Below are 15,664 nucleotides of genomic sequence, written 5' to 3'. Positions count from 1 at the left end.
TTTGGATATCGGAATATTCCGTATTTTGGAATATTTGCATACCATAATGAAATATCTTGGGAATGGGACTCAAATCTAAACACAGAATGCATTTAAGTTTTATATACACCTTATACACACAGCCTGCAGGTAATTTTATACAATATTTTCTATCATTTTATTGCTCAAACAAAGTTTGTGTACATAAAATTAATTTATGTTTCATATACACCTTATACACAGAGCCTGAAGATAATTTAACACAATATTTTTAATAATTCTGTTTTCTTAAACAAAGTTTGTGTACATTGAACCATCAAAAAGAAAACGTTTCACTATCTCAGTCATGCTAAAAATACTCTGTATTTCAGAATATTTGGATATGGGAGACTGAACCTGTATTTGTATGACTCCACAACAACATTAACATCATTTTTAAATGTCCACTGAACAGTAAAATCAGGATTCTGACTGAAAGCATTATTTTTGCAACAATGTTGTTTTTTTTTAAAAAAAAACTGGAAGGCTGAAATATCTTCTAATGTAACTTATGGGGCCCATACATCAGTAATCACTTGGGGCAATTCCCAATTTTGCAGGTGATTGAGTAAAAATATTGCCGGTTTTGTCCAATCAGCTTGTATAGCATGTTGGATTTCACCGAGTAATCAGGGCTGTAAATTGCTACTGTATGGTAACAATTAGTCCATTTGCCGACTGGTAACTTACTAGTAAAATGATGAGCCTTTCATGATTGACAGATCTGTTATTTGCTGAAAATGATCTGCAAATCACTGAAAACTGTAAATGTAAGGGTGCATACAGTCTTTTTCTTATTGCTCATGTATGGGCCTCTTTAGCCAATGCTACAACAGTTTGCTTATGTTATTTGGAGGTTTGTTCATTTCCTCAGCCATTTTGGCCTTTATAAGCAGATGTCTTTGAATTAAACTGATCTTTTTTGCAGTTTTTGATTCCCCCCCTAGATATAATATATAAATTATTTACATTTTCAAATACCCCAATTTTTATTATCTCTGCTATGCTAAATGTCAGGGAATAACAAGTATTGTGCAATACAGAAATTCCAAACAGATATATTTTTCTTTTTGATAAAATATCACTCCTTCAGAAAAGCAATATAACACAACAGATACTGTACCTGCTGTTTTTATTGATAGCAATGACACATCTTTAATATAACTATAGAAGTGCAGAACATTAATTTGTAAATCTGTGTTGTCTGTTTTATTTGCGATGTAGAACTGAGCTAGGGATTCATAATGTTAATCTAGTCAAAGCTGCTCTGGTAGGAAACTATAGACAATAATGTACTGCAATAACTAGTTGCCATGATTGTATTTTAAGAATAATCCATATTGTACTGAAAAAGTAATTTAAAAAGGTCACATAGCGGGTGCACCTGTTCTGCCTGTAATTCTTTTTTTGGCAGAAATGTGAGGTTGTAAACTTTGTTCTCTAAACAGATGAGAGTGGCTGTATGCACAGGCAGTGCGATATCAATGCACATTGCGTGCCATCAGACGACGGACCAAGATGCCAGTGCTTGGGAGGCTATACCGGGAATGGAGAGTCCTGTAATGGTAATGACATTTGGCAAACCCTTACTTATTACTTTAACTGGAGAAGTCAGTGACATAAAGGTATGATGAGCTCTCTCAGTGCCAAACCTCTCTGTGCATTGTACATTGGCATGCTATAATAACATTATTTTCCTTGGCACTGAGGAACTTTAGGAATTATCTGAGAACACATGAAATCTGCATGAAAGAAACCTTGCATTTATGTAGGCAAAAAAAAAAATTAGATTGCATTTGCTTGTTCCAATTCACTGGGACGTTGTGTTTTTAATGCTCTTCATTATGGGTCTGATTCAGATGTACAGTATATGCGATCGCGCTTGCAATTATGGTGCAAAAATAATTATATGCCAGCCAAAATACTCCCAGCCTGAAACAGTGTGCAATGGACTGAGCAAATGTTGCTACATCCACTTCCCCTATCGATGCAACAGTGGGCGCACATCAACTCCTCGAGTAAGTCCTGGGCTGCCCAGATTCCGGGTCAACTTCTGAGACTGTGGTACTGTGATTGGGCATGCAGACACACCTCTGGAACTTCCATTAGATGCCCACGGACATTTCGCCCACCTCCCTGACTCCACCCAGGAACGCCTATAGACCGCAGAGGTCTACTCAGGACCTTGCGATTACAGAGTCATTGCGAATGCCATATAAAACTACAGCTTGTAAGACTTTCCTCTGTGTTTCAGGTACGCGCAGTAGCATGGAATCGCTCAACTGCATAGCGTACATCTGCATAGAACACAACTCTGAATCATGTTAGCCCATTGTTCATACTTAAATTATCTAGAAAAACAGATTAATTTATTTATTCTCATTCTAGGAGACCAGACACCCTTCTATAAGTGCAGCTCACCCCCCTCATTTAGATTAAGTCCAGTGCGCAATATCTCTCCATCGTGTTTCTCCATTGTTCATACTTGCCTACTTTTTGTTCTTCCTCCCCAGGAGAAGCCAGGGTAGGATAAGCAGGTGGGCAGTTTTGGGGGGTGGGGCCGGACTTTTAGCGCCATTAAGTCCCGTCCATCACGGTAAATTGCTGCAAATACTGCATATATAAATAGGGGGCGGAGCCAAATAATGCATTTCTTATATAGTTTCTTCATTAAGCTCCACCCCCTACTCAGGGAACACCGATCTCCAGGAAAATTCTCAGTTCAACAACAGCTGGAGGGCCACTTATTGCCCACCCCTGCACCAAAGTATACATAAATTAGGGCCAGAGCTGGCTAAAAATGATAGATGTTACAATAAGACAGGACACCAACTAATATTTAATCCATTAGCACAGTTATTTTGTGTGTATGTGTTTGTACTTTACTTTTGGTGGTTGTGTTTTCCTAAAACTATTAAAAAAAATGTTTTAATGCATAATAATATCGTAAAGAAACCTTTGCAACCTATTAATAGTTAAATGGGGAGGTAATTAGAATCCCAACAAATGGGATACCAGCGGCTAGAATGCCGGTTCTGGAATCCCAACGCTTGTCAGAATACCAGCATCCTGAAGGTAAGTACTGGGGTTAGGGAGAGGGTTATGGTTAGGTACTAGGGGGAGGGTTAGGCACTAAGGGGGAGGGTTAGGTTTAAGGTGCAGGAAGGGCGAGGTTAGGTTTAGGCACTTGAGGGAGGTTAGAGTTAGGCACCAGGGAGGGAGGGTTATGGGTAGGTTAGGTTAGGGGTAGGGAGAGGGTTAGGATACTGATCGACAAGTGTCTGTATCTTGCTCCTGTTGGGATGCCGGTGAAGGAATTCTGACTGTGTGGATCCTGAGCGCCGCCATCCTGTACACAACCCGTTAGATGGAGAATACTATAGTCATAGGGCTATATTTACTAAACTGCGACTTGCTACTTGGAGGATTGGAGTTGAAAATTTAAGGCTGCACTAACATTCAGTGTACATGCAGCGGCTTTTGTAATCTTAGCCCATAATGTATTTCTTCATTTTTTTCTAATTTAGTTTGCATGTAAACTTGCGATTAAAACAGTTGAAGAATGTTGGTATTTGAAGCAACCAGAAAAGTATTGAGCTGTTTCAATGTAATTTTATTTTGACATTTATAACATAGAGAAGCCATGGCATAAAATAATAATATACTGTAAATTATATATTTAATGAAAAAATGTAGCCCACAAATGCTGAACATATTACATCTGCCCCACCTGCAGTGCAGGATTGTTTTACCAAGATGCACAGTTACTTGCTCTTTCTTACGCTATTCCCAAATCTGAATCAGGCCCATAGTGTACTATGTATGTAATAGTGCTCCCATAGTCCTCTATTATATTGTTCCTATGCTTCTAAAATGATGCAGGCAATATGAAAATTGTGCGTTTGAACAGGTCCTTACACTTATATTTATTTTAGGACTAGCAATGTTATCTTATGTGTAATAGACATTCAGAACATGAGTTAAATGTTTTAAAATAGCAACCAAATTAAAATTGTCCATAAAATACCTCCAGAATTAATGATTGTTTAAAGGCATAAATACAATATCATTTTATTATTTTTTCACTTTGGCTTGAATCATAACCTATGCATAAGTTCATATGAAAAACATGTTCTATGCCCATGTTATATGTGGACTGTATACATTTATAAACTATCACGTATATGCAGTATTCATACAATGAGAATATACCATATTAATAAACACTATTTTTAAATAAATGTATAATTCAATAACAAGTTTCCACAAATGCAATTTCCAGACCACTTTGTAAAAATAAATTGCACTCTTTTTCAGTACTACGTATAAGATCATTGTTGTCAGTGGCTTATCTATCATGCGTGCAGCGTGTGCAGTGCACACAGGCCCATTAGGGAGCTCCATACACACCCTGCGTAGACCAATTGCCCACTATGACTGCCTGTGAGACGCCCCCTCTCAATATACTCATTAGGTGGCATCATATTTTTGGAAAGATGGCACTACAAAGTAGCAGTAAAGATTCTGGAATTGTGCCAGTGTCTTTGCCCTTTTCTGCAAATGCACCATCTTTCCGAATATATCACAGGAATTATTGTGCCACTTCCGTGGTGGCTCAAGACAGGGTTGAAGGGCCGTCGCCCGAATTGCCATAGCCTGGAAGGTGCAGCCCTGTTCCCCCAGCTGGACATCTAGCCCGGGCCAAGCTGGGCTCAATTTTCAGCTCAGACACATGGGATTCCAGCCATGAGCATCCGGGAAACTAAAAGGCAGCCTTCTCTGCCACTCCCTGCGGCCCGACTACTCATCCTCTGCATTGAGGTGCCATCTGAGTGCAGGGCCATGTGGGCAGTGTGTGTGTGTGAGGCTATGGTGGCAGTGTGTGTGTGTGTTTGTGAGGCTATTGGAGCAGTGTGTGAGTCTATGGGGCAGTGTGTGTGTGTTTGAGGCTATGGGGCAGCGTGTGTGTGAGGATAGCTATGGGGGAAGTATGTGTGTGAGGCTGTGGGGGCAGTGTGTGTGTGATGCTATGGGGCAGTGTGTGTGTGTGTGATGCTATGGGGCAGTGGGTGTGTGTGAGGCTGTGGGGGCAGTGTGTGTGTGATGCTATGGGGCAGTGTGTGTGTGTGTCATGCTATGGGGCAGTGTGTGTGTGAGGCTATGGGGCAGTGTGTGTGTGTGAGGCTATGGGGGCAGTGTGTGTGTCATGCTATGGGGCAGTGTGTGTATGTGAGGCTATGGGGGCAGTGTGTGTGTGATGCTATGGGGCAGTGTGTGTGTATGATGCTGTGGAGCAGGGTGTGTGTGTGAGGGTAGTAGGGCGGCAAAGGATGTTCTTGTTCTGGATTCCACTTGGTATAGAATGGGGCCAACACCACTGGGACAGGTATCGTGGAGACCGCTGCATGGTGAAAAAGGACACGCCCCCTTAAAATGCCCCTGATTGATGTTGGGTAAATATTTTTAAGAATCTGCAAAGTGCAAAATATTTTTTTTTCACAATTTTATTTCATGCAATTCATAAGTGACATTTCACATACCCGATGGACTTCCTCATAATTAAACATACTTTGACTGTGGAATGTAAATACTGTGTAGCTATTTGTTTCACACATATATTTTTGGCACATGTGAATTTATGGTACAGTATATCATACATCGTTCTGTGCTTTATGAATTTAAAAGTCAACCCACTCAGCTAACTCCCCCCTGGAACCCAGCTGCCACACTTACCCTAACATTACTAATATTAAGCCAGAAACTAGACGATGAAGAAGTAGAGATCACATTCCATAACCTTCATTTATACACTTTTGAGCAGTCAGAGTGATTTTAAAAGGCATTTGCTAGTAGTGTAAACAATTTAGTATTTTGGCTAGAATTTTAAGTGATTGTAAAAATAATGCTTCATTCTTTTCATTAGAATATAAATAAACTTTATAAATTCTATTTCACTTCATATTTTTCTTTCAGATATTGATGAATGCTCTGTTCAGTTCGCTGCCTGTGACCCACACCTAGCAGAATGTATCAATGTGGATGGTGGTTATATGTGCAAGTGCAGAGAGGGATTTCTGGGAACTGGACTGGAGTGCACTGGTAAGTACAATCTGAAAAGCACATTTCCACAATTGAAAGAAATGAGAGTCCCCAGGGCAAATTATGTTTTATGATGTGATGCACCTACAGTATGTGCATGTTTGTTGATTAGCGTCTATGTTTCTTATGTTTTGACTGGGGTAGCTGTGCAAGCTGAGATTAGCCTTGTTAAATGTACTCATTTTGCACCCAATATTTAATTTTGTGGAACAATTTATTAAAATGAGGTTTCCTTACACATGGTTTAGTGGGAGACTCTTTTATATGAGAAGATGCAATTATAGGTGCAACACTACTAATGTAATAAAAACATTCCAGTTTAAGATAGTGACACATGTTATAATTAAGCACCTTTGTGCCTATGTTCTCTTAGTCTCAGAGCAGTGTTTTTGGAAAACATGCAAAAGTTTTAATTAAATAAAATATTGTCCAGAAGCCTAAGTTACCATTTAGACTCTCTGAATGATTTTACTGGAGATAGTTAAAAGTGAAATGTGCGTTAGCACCTATGTATGCGCTAGGTGGACAAATAGGCTGTACAATGGTGCAAATTGTACACAGTGTGGCCCCTGTTTTGTCTGCTTGGATGGAATGACCCACAGTGTTTTCTGTCCTCACTTGTTATTTAATGTTGCAGACAAAACTTGAATAGTCCCTCTCCTGTGTCTGTTACCATTTCTATGTGTCCATGTGGACACTCTATAAGCAACCTGTACAGTAAAAGTTATGTGAATCCATCAAGCTAAATATACCGTTATATAATATATATAAATATATCGTTTATAGCAAGACCCCAGTGACTTCACTTACTTATTATGGCGAGTTCTAGATGGATCCAAAACATAAAAAATAAGGTAATGATGCTCTACTTATTGGAGCATTTGTTTTGATTGCACATACAGATGTGTCCTAATTCACTCATCCTTTTTGCACCATATGTCGCAACTTAGACGCCACAGGTGGCCAATTTAGCATCTGTGTTGCATCGTGGCTGCATCCAAAGTCTCTTATACTGGGCGGTTTGAATTAGTAGATCTGTCAAAGTGCAATTGGTATAAGTGGAGCGGCTTACTCATATCGCCCCTCAATCTTTTGCATTTTCTCCCAGGTTAGTGTCTGAGTCGCACCGCTGCTGATTGCAATGCCAGCGGCAGTGCCCATGTTACTCCTACAATGTACTTTTGTAGCATTAGCAATGCTTCTAAGACACACATTTGGTACAAAAGTGTGTGTCGAGATGCAAGGCGCAGCTTAGTTGCACGGTCTGTGGGTTTCCAAATGGGGTTATTTGGCGCGATTTAGTATACATGTTTTGGACATACTTTGTCACCTTTTAACATTGATTGAGAAGCTGCCAAAGCTGCATGTAGTGTATGATTGGATGTTTCCTCATCCAGCAATGAGTCAATTTCATTTAACTAGTAGCTTCCTTTGTAGGCAAACATGGAGATTGCTCATATATAACACAACTGCATCCTTTCCCTCCTGCAATGTCTTGTGGTGTCATTATTGTTGCTCCTGCACTCAGATCAGTGGCTAAAGCCCAATATCAGCACTGCTTAGATCAGTGGCTAAAGCCCAATATCGGCACTGCTTAGATCAGTGGCTAAAGCCCAATACCGGCACTGCTTAGATCAGTGGCTAAAGCCCAATATCGGCACTGCTTAGATCAGTGGCTAAAGCCCAATATCGGCACTGCTTAGATCAATGGCTAAAGCCCAATATCGGCACTGCTTAGATCAGTGGCTAAAGCCCAATATCGGCACTGCTTAGATCAGTGGCTAAAGCCCAATATTGGCACTGCTTAGATCAGTGGCTAAAGCCCAATATCGGCACTGCTTAGATCAGTGGCTAAAGCCCAATATCGGCACTGCTTAGATCAATGGCTAAAGCCCAATATCGGCACTGCTTAGATCAGTGGCTAAAGCCCAATATCGGCACTGCTTAGATCAGTGGCTAAAGCCCAATATCGGCACTGCTTAGATCTGCATTTTCTCCATTTCCTTTGCCAGCTGTACAAGAAAAGGACACAAAATGGAATTAGTGCATAGATTTATTGGAAATCATTATAATGAGTGCACAGCTGAAATCAACAATGACATAGTTATTAAACTCATTGTGTAACCTTTTTCTGTTGAATAGTCATAAGGGGCATGGAGTTGACACTTACTGTAAGTCTCCCAAACTTAATGCCAATGCCACACCTGCTAAAAATTTGTTAAAATGATCAGCTGTCACTGAAAAGGGTACCAAATGCTTACATCTAAATATATTGTTATTTCACACATTCACGTTTTTCTGCACTGTTTAAAATGATAATTTCCTTTTAAAGGTTTTCAGACGCAATTAAAGAAATATGAAAAACAAGAGACATTAATCGATCCTTACAAATTAAGATAACACCATGTTTCATTAATGGGACATCTCCAGAAATGGAAATTTCCTGATCTAGAGGAAAATGTACCTATATATGACACTAGCCACTTTTCCAGAAATACTTGTTTTTGTCAATCTCCTACATCCTAATATCTGTGCCATTATATATAAATAACATAGAGAAAGTACAGTGGGTTCAGCAACCATAATAGACTCAAAATAAAATGATATATTGTGGCTGTAGCTAGGTTAATGGCATTTGGAAGGACAGTCCAAAATCGTGTACCTCAAAATAGATGGGGCTTGTGTAAAAATGAGTATCACCCAAAAGTGGGTGTATTGTGGGAGATCAGCTCAATATTTGCCTTTCTCTGCAGAATGTAGTCAATGTACACTACTGCAATGTTTTATGTTCTTGATTCAGAAGTTATATTCTATTAACTGTAAACCTTTGTCTGGCAGATATCGATGAATGTACACTAGGAATTCATGGATGTGGAAACCAGTTTCAGTGCGCAAATACCCCAGGGAATTACACCTGTATATGCACTAATGGGCTTCCTGGAACTGCAGCTAACTGTATAGGTCAGTTGTTACAATGAGCATAGGGATATTGGTTAACCAACAAAGCAGTCTTACACTGGAGCCAAAGAATCATTGCATATTTAATAAGCTTTTCATATGTCTCCTGCTACTATTATTAAATTATCCTCTACAATTTTTGTAATCATATCTCTTTGTTACGTCTCTTCATTTTCCCCTTGTTTTTATTCAGTTTAACTGACACATTTAAATGTGTTTGATGCTTTTAAATGCTTTACTACTCCGCTGCTGGATGCAATCAGGAAGCCAACGGTCGCAATACCAACCGCCGGCTTCCCGACTGTCTAATCCCGATTCCCTTTGCTGCAATATCGAATTGCGTTAATTCTTCTTTAAAGCCAGTTGTGTTCTATTATCTGTTCTAATATCTATGCTTTCAAAATCTCTGTCATTTAAAAAGTAGTGGTATTTTCTATTAACTAATCCTGTATACTTTACCACGACTACTGTTGATAACTGGTTTTCCATTTGCAATGCATCCTGTATGTACTAAGTGCAGTCCTATTGGTATTAATTATTTATGTCTCTGTATGCGTTTCCAGCTGTCTAAATGTTCATACATTTCCCAGGAGTGTTTGTATTGCTGTAATGCTCTCATCACACATGATGTAGCCTCCCATACATTTTCCATTGTCAGGCTATGCTCTATGTTTTTGAAACAGGGAACTGGGATCCCCAAGTTACAATGGGATTCTCTGAGTCTGTAATTATCTTACTGTACTCTTATTGATGTGGGCAGGGGGTGGTCGTCAACATAGCATTTTGAGATAGGAGGAACTGCTGAGACTATTTAATACCTGCCACCTCATTGGACCTCAAATCTCATGGGTTCAGTTCCCACCATGGCCCTAACTGTGTGGAGTTTATATACTCCCCATGCTTGCGTGGGTTTTATCCGGGTGCTCCGGTTTCCTCCCACAATCCAAAAATATACTGCCAGGTAAATCAGCTCCCAATAAAAATGAATCCTAGTGTGTATATGTGTGTGTGCATGTGATAGGGAATATAGATGTTAAGCTCCACTGGGACAGGGACTGATGTGAATGGCTAAATATTCTCTATAAAGTGTTGTGGAATATGTGTGTGCTATATAAACAACTGCTTATGAATAAAATAATATCAGACACACTGCAATTCCAGATATGTGATTATTTTAATAGGTATACTTGTTTCAAAAGAGAAGCTTGGCCGAGGTGACCCTAAGGGTAATTTCAAAAGAAATAAATGTTTTTCCTTACCCTATAAAAATCCAACTTTAGCCATATTTGAACTTTACCCAAGCTTTATTCATGGAGTTACAATTATCAGAATTTAAATAAACTACTATTTTGTTTCACTTTTACGCGTTGATTTTACCATTTTAAATTTTACATTGAACTGTGCGGTACATTGCGATCTTTTGGAAAGAAAAGAAAACACTTTAAATACACTTCAAAAATGCAGATCTAAACCACTGGAAAAATACTCCACACCATTAATAACCACTTCACTAACCAATAGCCTTTGGCAAAAATAAACATCCGCATGAAAGACTCTTTATTGTCCACCAATGAGCTCTATGCCCGCTGCCTGCTAGAGTTTAAAATGGTCCAACCCACTCTCAGCTATGTACAGTAAAAAGAATTTAATGGCTCCACTGTCTTTTTTTTATAAAATGTGTCACACTTGCAGCAAATATGTATAATACAATTCTGGCTGTACTATTTATGTTATGATAAATGGACATGTACATTACAACAGTTCTTACCCTTTTCTACAGTAACATAAATAAAATATATTTACATATGTAGAAATATATTTCACTTACTGTATCACTATATTTCTATATTATTGTACTTTTGTGACCAGCAAATCTATATTTATTCATTTTGCAGAGTTCAGTACGAACGTAAATAACTCTTCAGGAAATAGGCATGCCAGAGAATGTCCTGCATCCTATGAAGACTACTGTTTCAATGGAGGTGTGTGCATGTACTTCCCAGTTCTGGAAGACTTCGGATGCATGTAAGTTGTGTAAAGTGTTAGGGGGAGATGTATTAATGGCAAAATGCGGTAAAACCCCCGAAAATGCCGTTTTCGGGGGTTTTACCGCATTCCCCGTATGTATTAAGCAGCAGAATGCGCTGCCTTCTGCTGCTTTGCGTCGCTAGGTAACGCCACCTTCAGGAGGCGTTACCCAATAGAAGCCTATGGGCTTCTTAGCGCGACGCTCGGGGCCGGGAGGGATCCGATCGGATCCCTCCCATGAGCCCCCGCGGCCCGCGGCCTTTTGCGCATGCGCAGAAGGACTTCTGGGTGTTCAACCCGGAAGTCCCTCTGCCCGGCCGCATCGCAAAGGACAGCTCTCATCGAGAGGGCTGTCCTTTGCGAAATCCTTGGTACATACCGCGGTAATGAACCGCGGTATGTACTCGAAGTCGGGGGGGATGTACCGCAACGGCGATGTCGCCGTTAATACATCTCCCCCTGTGACCTGTTCTGTACTTATTCAGCATGTCTGTTTAGGAGCTTTCATTGTACATATGTCACATTGCATCCCTACATTTCCCAGCACCATCTTTATCCCAGAAGACTGAGCAGTCTTCATTATTCTGACAATTAAAGATTATAATTGTGCCCATTTGAATGCAGATATGCTGTAAACGGCAACAATTTATTATTATTATTATTATTATTATTATTATCACTCTACAGGATTATTTTTTTATGTCCATTTTTCTTGGACCGGGAGGAGAGCTGGGGTCCTATGGTATTTTGCATCTAGTCTTTTATCATTACCTCTGTATTAACTAAATAGATGAACAGAATTTTGTATAATAGTGAGACATATCTGCCATACAGTATCTGTCATACAGTTGGGGGCTTATTAAGAGGTGGATGCATTTGCACTCCGTACATACGTAGGAAAAGATGCACATAAAGTGTATTTAATTTAGTATAAATTGAATTGGATCTATCTCAAGATGTATTTAGCTAAAAAAAAAAGTATTTTGCGTAGCATGGGCGTAACTACCATAGGTGCTATGGGGTCCAGAGCTGGGAGGGGCCCATCTTCCTTGTCACAGTTACAGTACATGTGTTATATACATTTTTCACCATTTGGTGGTACATAGGGGCCCTTACAAACTTTTGCTATGGGGCCTTCAAATACCTAGTTACACCTCTGGCACCATACATGATCCAGGGCTGGATATGACCAATTTAGAGCCTAGGCAAGATTTTAGGCATCCTTCTACCTCCGCGTGTGTGCTGAAGGTGTGCATCTGAAATGGGGGCAGGGACTTGTATCAAAGGAGGCTTGGCTTTGTTGTTTGCCTTTGCTTCAATCACTCTGGGGGGTGTCCAGCACTCCCGGTTATGATGGGCTGCCCACACTGTGAAGATGCTGTATACATGCAGATATATAGTGTGAGAGTGCTATCCCCAACTTTTCCCCATCACTGAACACTGCGGCAATGGGTGGGACAGTCAGGGCTGTAGAGAGCTGAACTGGGCCCAGTTACACTCGGGGGCATGGCCTAATCGCTGGAGGTGTGGCCACGCCCCCATTACAAAAAATATATGTTGCGGCACTGCACACCAGCGAGGCCCTATGCTGGGGCAAATTCAACGGGGGCGCGATCAAAGGCAGAGTAGAGGAGACTGCAGCTGCTACACAGCAACAGCAGTCTCCTTGGTCCCACTTGCGCCCAGCACACAGCAGTGTATGCTGGGCTGATGACAGGTAACAGGGAGGGGGGGATGTTGGCAGACCTGGCCCCTGCTGGGCTCCTCAAACAAGCCTGGGAAGGGTAATGGGTACCCACTCCGCCCTTTTGGCACCCCTGAGGATAGTTCCTAAAAAGTAGGACTGTCCTGTCCAAAGCAGCACAGTTGGGGTATGCTAATTATGCTCATGAGCCTAGTGTACAAATTAATCACCCACGGGCCTAGTCTATGCCTAACCATGGGCCACAGGCCTAGCACTCACCTACCATGCCCACATGCTTAAATCCTAACACCCTGGTGGTCTAAGATGGTAATGAAAAAGTGTATCCCATTGGGACAGGGCCGTAGCAATAATGGGTGCAGGGTGTGCAGTGCATACGGGCCCCCGGGTCCAGGGGGGGCCCACACCACACACCCCGCACCCATATTATTAAAATTACCTCTCCAGGGTCACACGCCGGGTGTCAGCGCTGTACATGAAGCCATAAAAATGGCCGTCACGCCCATTTCTCCGACGTTTTGTACATGTGCTGTAGACTCCGGACACACTGTAGTGCCCAGAGTCTACTAATGCTCCGGTGGCTGGCCAGCCGCGGCAGTCGGCTGCCGGCCGCCGGGATGAGAGGAGGGGGGCCCCGGACAGGGAAGGCACATGGGCCCCCTCCTCTCTAAAGACACCCCTGCATTGGGACCTTACCCCATACCTGCTCTGCCAACCTTGGCAGAGGGGTAGCCTCTGTGCCAGCCCTTCCCTACAGGGGTTGGCACCAGTCCTCAGCTTTCCGAGTGCTGGATCCTCTCTTGCCTCTCATCTCTGGCTTGACTCCGCCGGCTACTTGACTCTTGAGAACTTCTACCTGAACACAACGGGGCCACACGTACAGAGCATATTGAATGAGTATAGCGCCAACAGTGAATACTGTAGTCTTTTAGCACACAATGTCCATATTTGTATAGGTTAGCGTCAGCTCTCCCCTCAATAAATAAGCGGTGGTAAGTTGCTTTTAAATACGAATTAAATAAAAAGAAAAGGGAAACAGAGCAACCACTGGTGTCTACACTCATAAATGTCAGATAAGACTGAATTGTGAATGAAATATCTATGACATCAATTTCTTAAAAACAAAAACAAAAATGCAAGCCAACAAAATTATATTTAAATGTATAATAGCACAGGGAAAAATCGTATCTTTAAATGGAAGTGAGAAGAGCAGTCTTCTCACTTCCAGAATAATATATACGAAGTAAAAATTTTAGTAAAGACTAAAAGCACACATCCACTAAGCGATTTTATTGAGCGATTGAACGATAACGATATTGTTATCGTTCAATCGTTCATAAATCGTTTTCAAAAGTGTCTTAAATGACCAGCGATGCGCGCTCCTGCTGGTCATTTAGACATCTTTCATCATGCAAACATGCTGTACAACCTGACGATATCGTCAGGTTCAACATGTTTCCAGATGATTGATGTGCCTACACTGAATGACTGCTCGTTCAGTGTAGGCACATCACAGACAAACGATTGCAAAATTGCAATGTCGTAATCGTGCAGTAATTTGCATATCTTCTAATGGATGTGTGCCTTAAGGGGCAGATGTATAAAGCTCTGGGAAGTGATAAAGTGGAGAGTGATAAATGACCAACCAATCAGTTCCTAACTGTCATTTTTCAAACTCAGCCTGTAACTATGGATGAGCGCCGGACCATTTTTGCTGGATTTGGATTTGGCTCTGATTCGTCGTCCGGCTTTGGATTTGGATTTGCCAAACCTGCCGTGACTGGCTTTGGATTTGGATTTGGATTTTTTACAAAAATTTATAAAAAAAAGCTAAAATCACATAATTTGGGATTTTAATTGTTCCTAGAGTGTTATTAACCTCAATAACATTAATTTCCAGTCATTTACAGTCAATTTAGACCACCACACAGCGTAAAATATTATTGTTAACACAATTATTGGCCAAAGGTTGCAGTGAGCTGACTGATTACTAAGCGACAGAGCAGCGGCGCAGCGGCACAGACACCACAGTTTAAAGGACATCTTGTATTTTATACACAGAGAACTAAGGCCCACTGAGTCACGGTGCTTGTATTTTTCATACACAGAGGGCTAAGGCCCACAAAGTCACTTTGCTTGTATACACAGACTACACAGAAGGCTAAGGCCCACAAAGTCACGGTGCTTGTATTTTATACACATAGGGCTAAGGCCCATAAAGTCATGGTGCTTGTATTTTATACACAGAGGGCTAAGGCCCACAAAGTCACGGTGCTTGTATACACAGAGGGCAAAGACCCACAAAGTCTCGGTGCTTGTATCTTATACACAGAGGGCTAAGGCCCATGGAGTCACGGTGCTTGTATACACACTTACACAGTGGGATCAAGCACCAAAAAATAAGTTTTATTTTTTTTATTTTTAAACTTTTAACTTTCTTTCTTTTACTTTTTTAAACTTTTTTTTTTTTTACACACAGCCAAGTGTGTCCCCTTACACAGTCACTTTTGCCAGCGCAGCCACTTGTGAGTCTCTTTACACAGCACTTAATTAGCAGAGTACAGCGTGCAGTGTCGCCCCCGTACAGCCACACAGCCAGTGAGCCCAGTTGGCACAGCAACGCTCAGTCCAGAGCGTGCAGGAGAGATGGCGCCGAGTCGCTGGACCGACTCGGTGCCCCATGTTCGGAGCGGTTCGGATTCCACAGAATTGGAACCGCTCATCCCTACCTGTAACATGGCAGTTAGGAGCTGATCTCCTGGTCGTTTATCACTTTGCACTTTATCACTTTCCAGAGCTTCATACATCTGCCCCTAAGTCACTTGACTCACACACTCAGACAAGTGGGTGCCCCCCTCT

At 41.3% G+C, this 15,664-nt stretch overlaps 1 protein-coding gene across 2 annotated transcripts in view; it reads left to right on the top strand.

Annotated features, from left to right (window-relative positions):
* EGF (epidermal growth factor) overlaps window positions 1–15,664 on the top strand; it is a 162,105-nt gene that overhangs the window by 126,966 nt on the left and 19,475 nt on the right. The window contains exons 16-19 of one of the 2 annotated variants that reach the window (XM_088456409.1): window positions 1,467–1,583; window positions 5,992–6,117; window positions 8,956–9,078; window positions 10,971–11,100. In XM_088456409.1, coding sequence (XP_088312535.1) covers window positions 1,467–1,583; window positions 5,992–6,117; window positions 8,956–9,078; window positions 10,971–11,100 — 496 coding nt within the window. The remainder of the gene's footprint in view (window positions 1–1,466; window positions 1,584–5,991; window positions 6,118–8,955; window positions 9,079–10,970; window positions 11,101–15,664) is intronic. The other variant, XM_088456410.1, reaches the window with a different exon arrangement.

Source organism: Taudactylus pleione, unplaced genomic scaffold (genome assembly GCF_031769625.1).
Source record: "Taudactylus pleione unplaced genomic scaffold, aTauple2 ptg000703l, whole genome shotgun sequence".
Lineage (NCBI taxonomy): Eukaryota > Metazoa > Chordata > Amphibia > Anura > Myobatrachidae > Taudactylus > Taudactylus pleione.
Note: the sequence above shows the minus strand (reverse complement) of the source record. Positions and strands in the feature narration are given on the sequence as shown.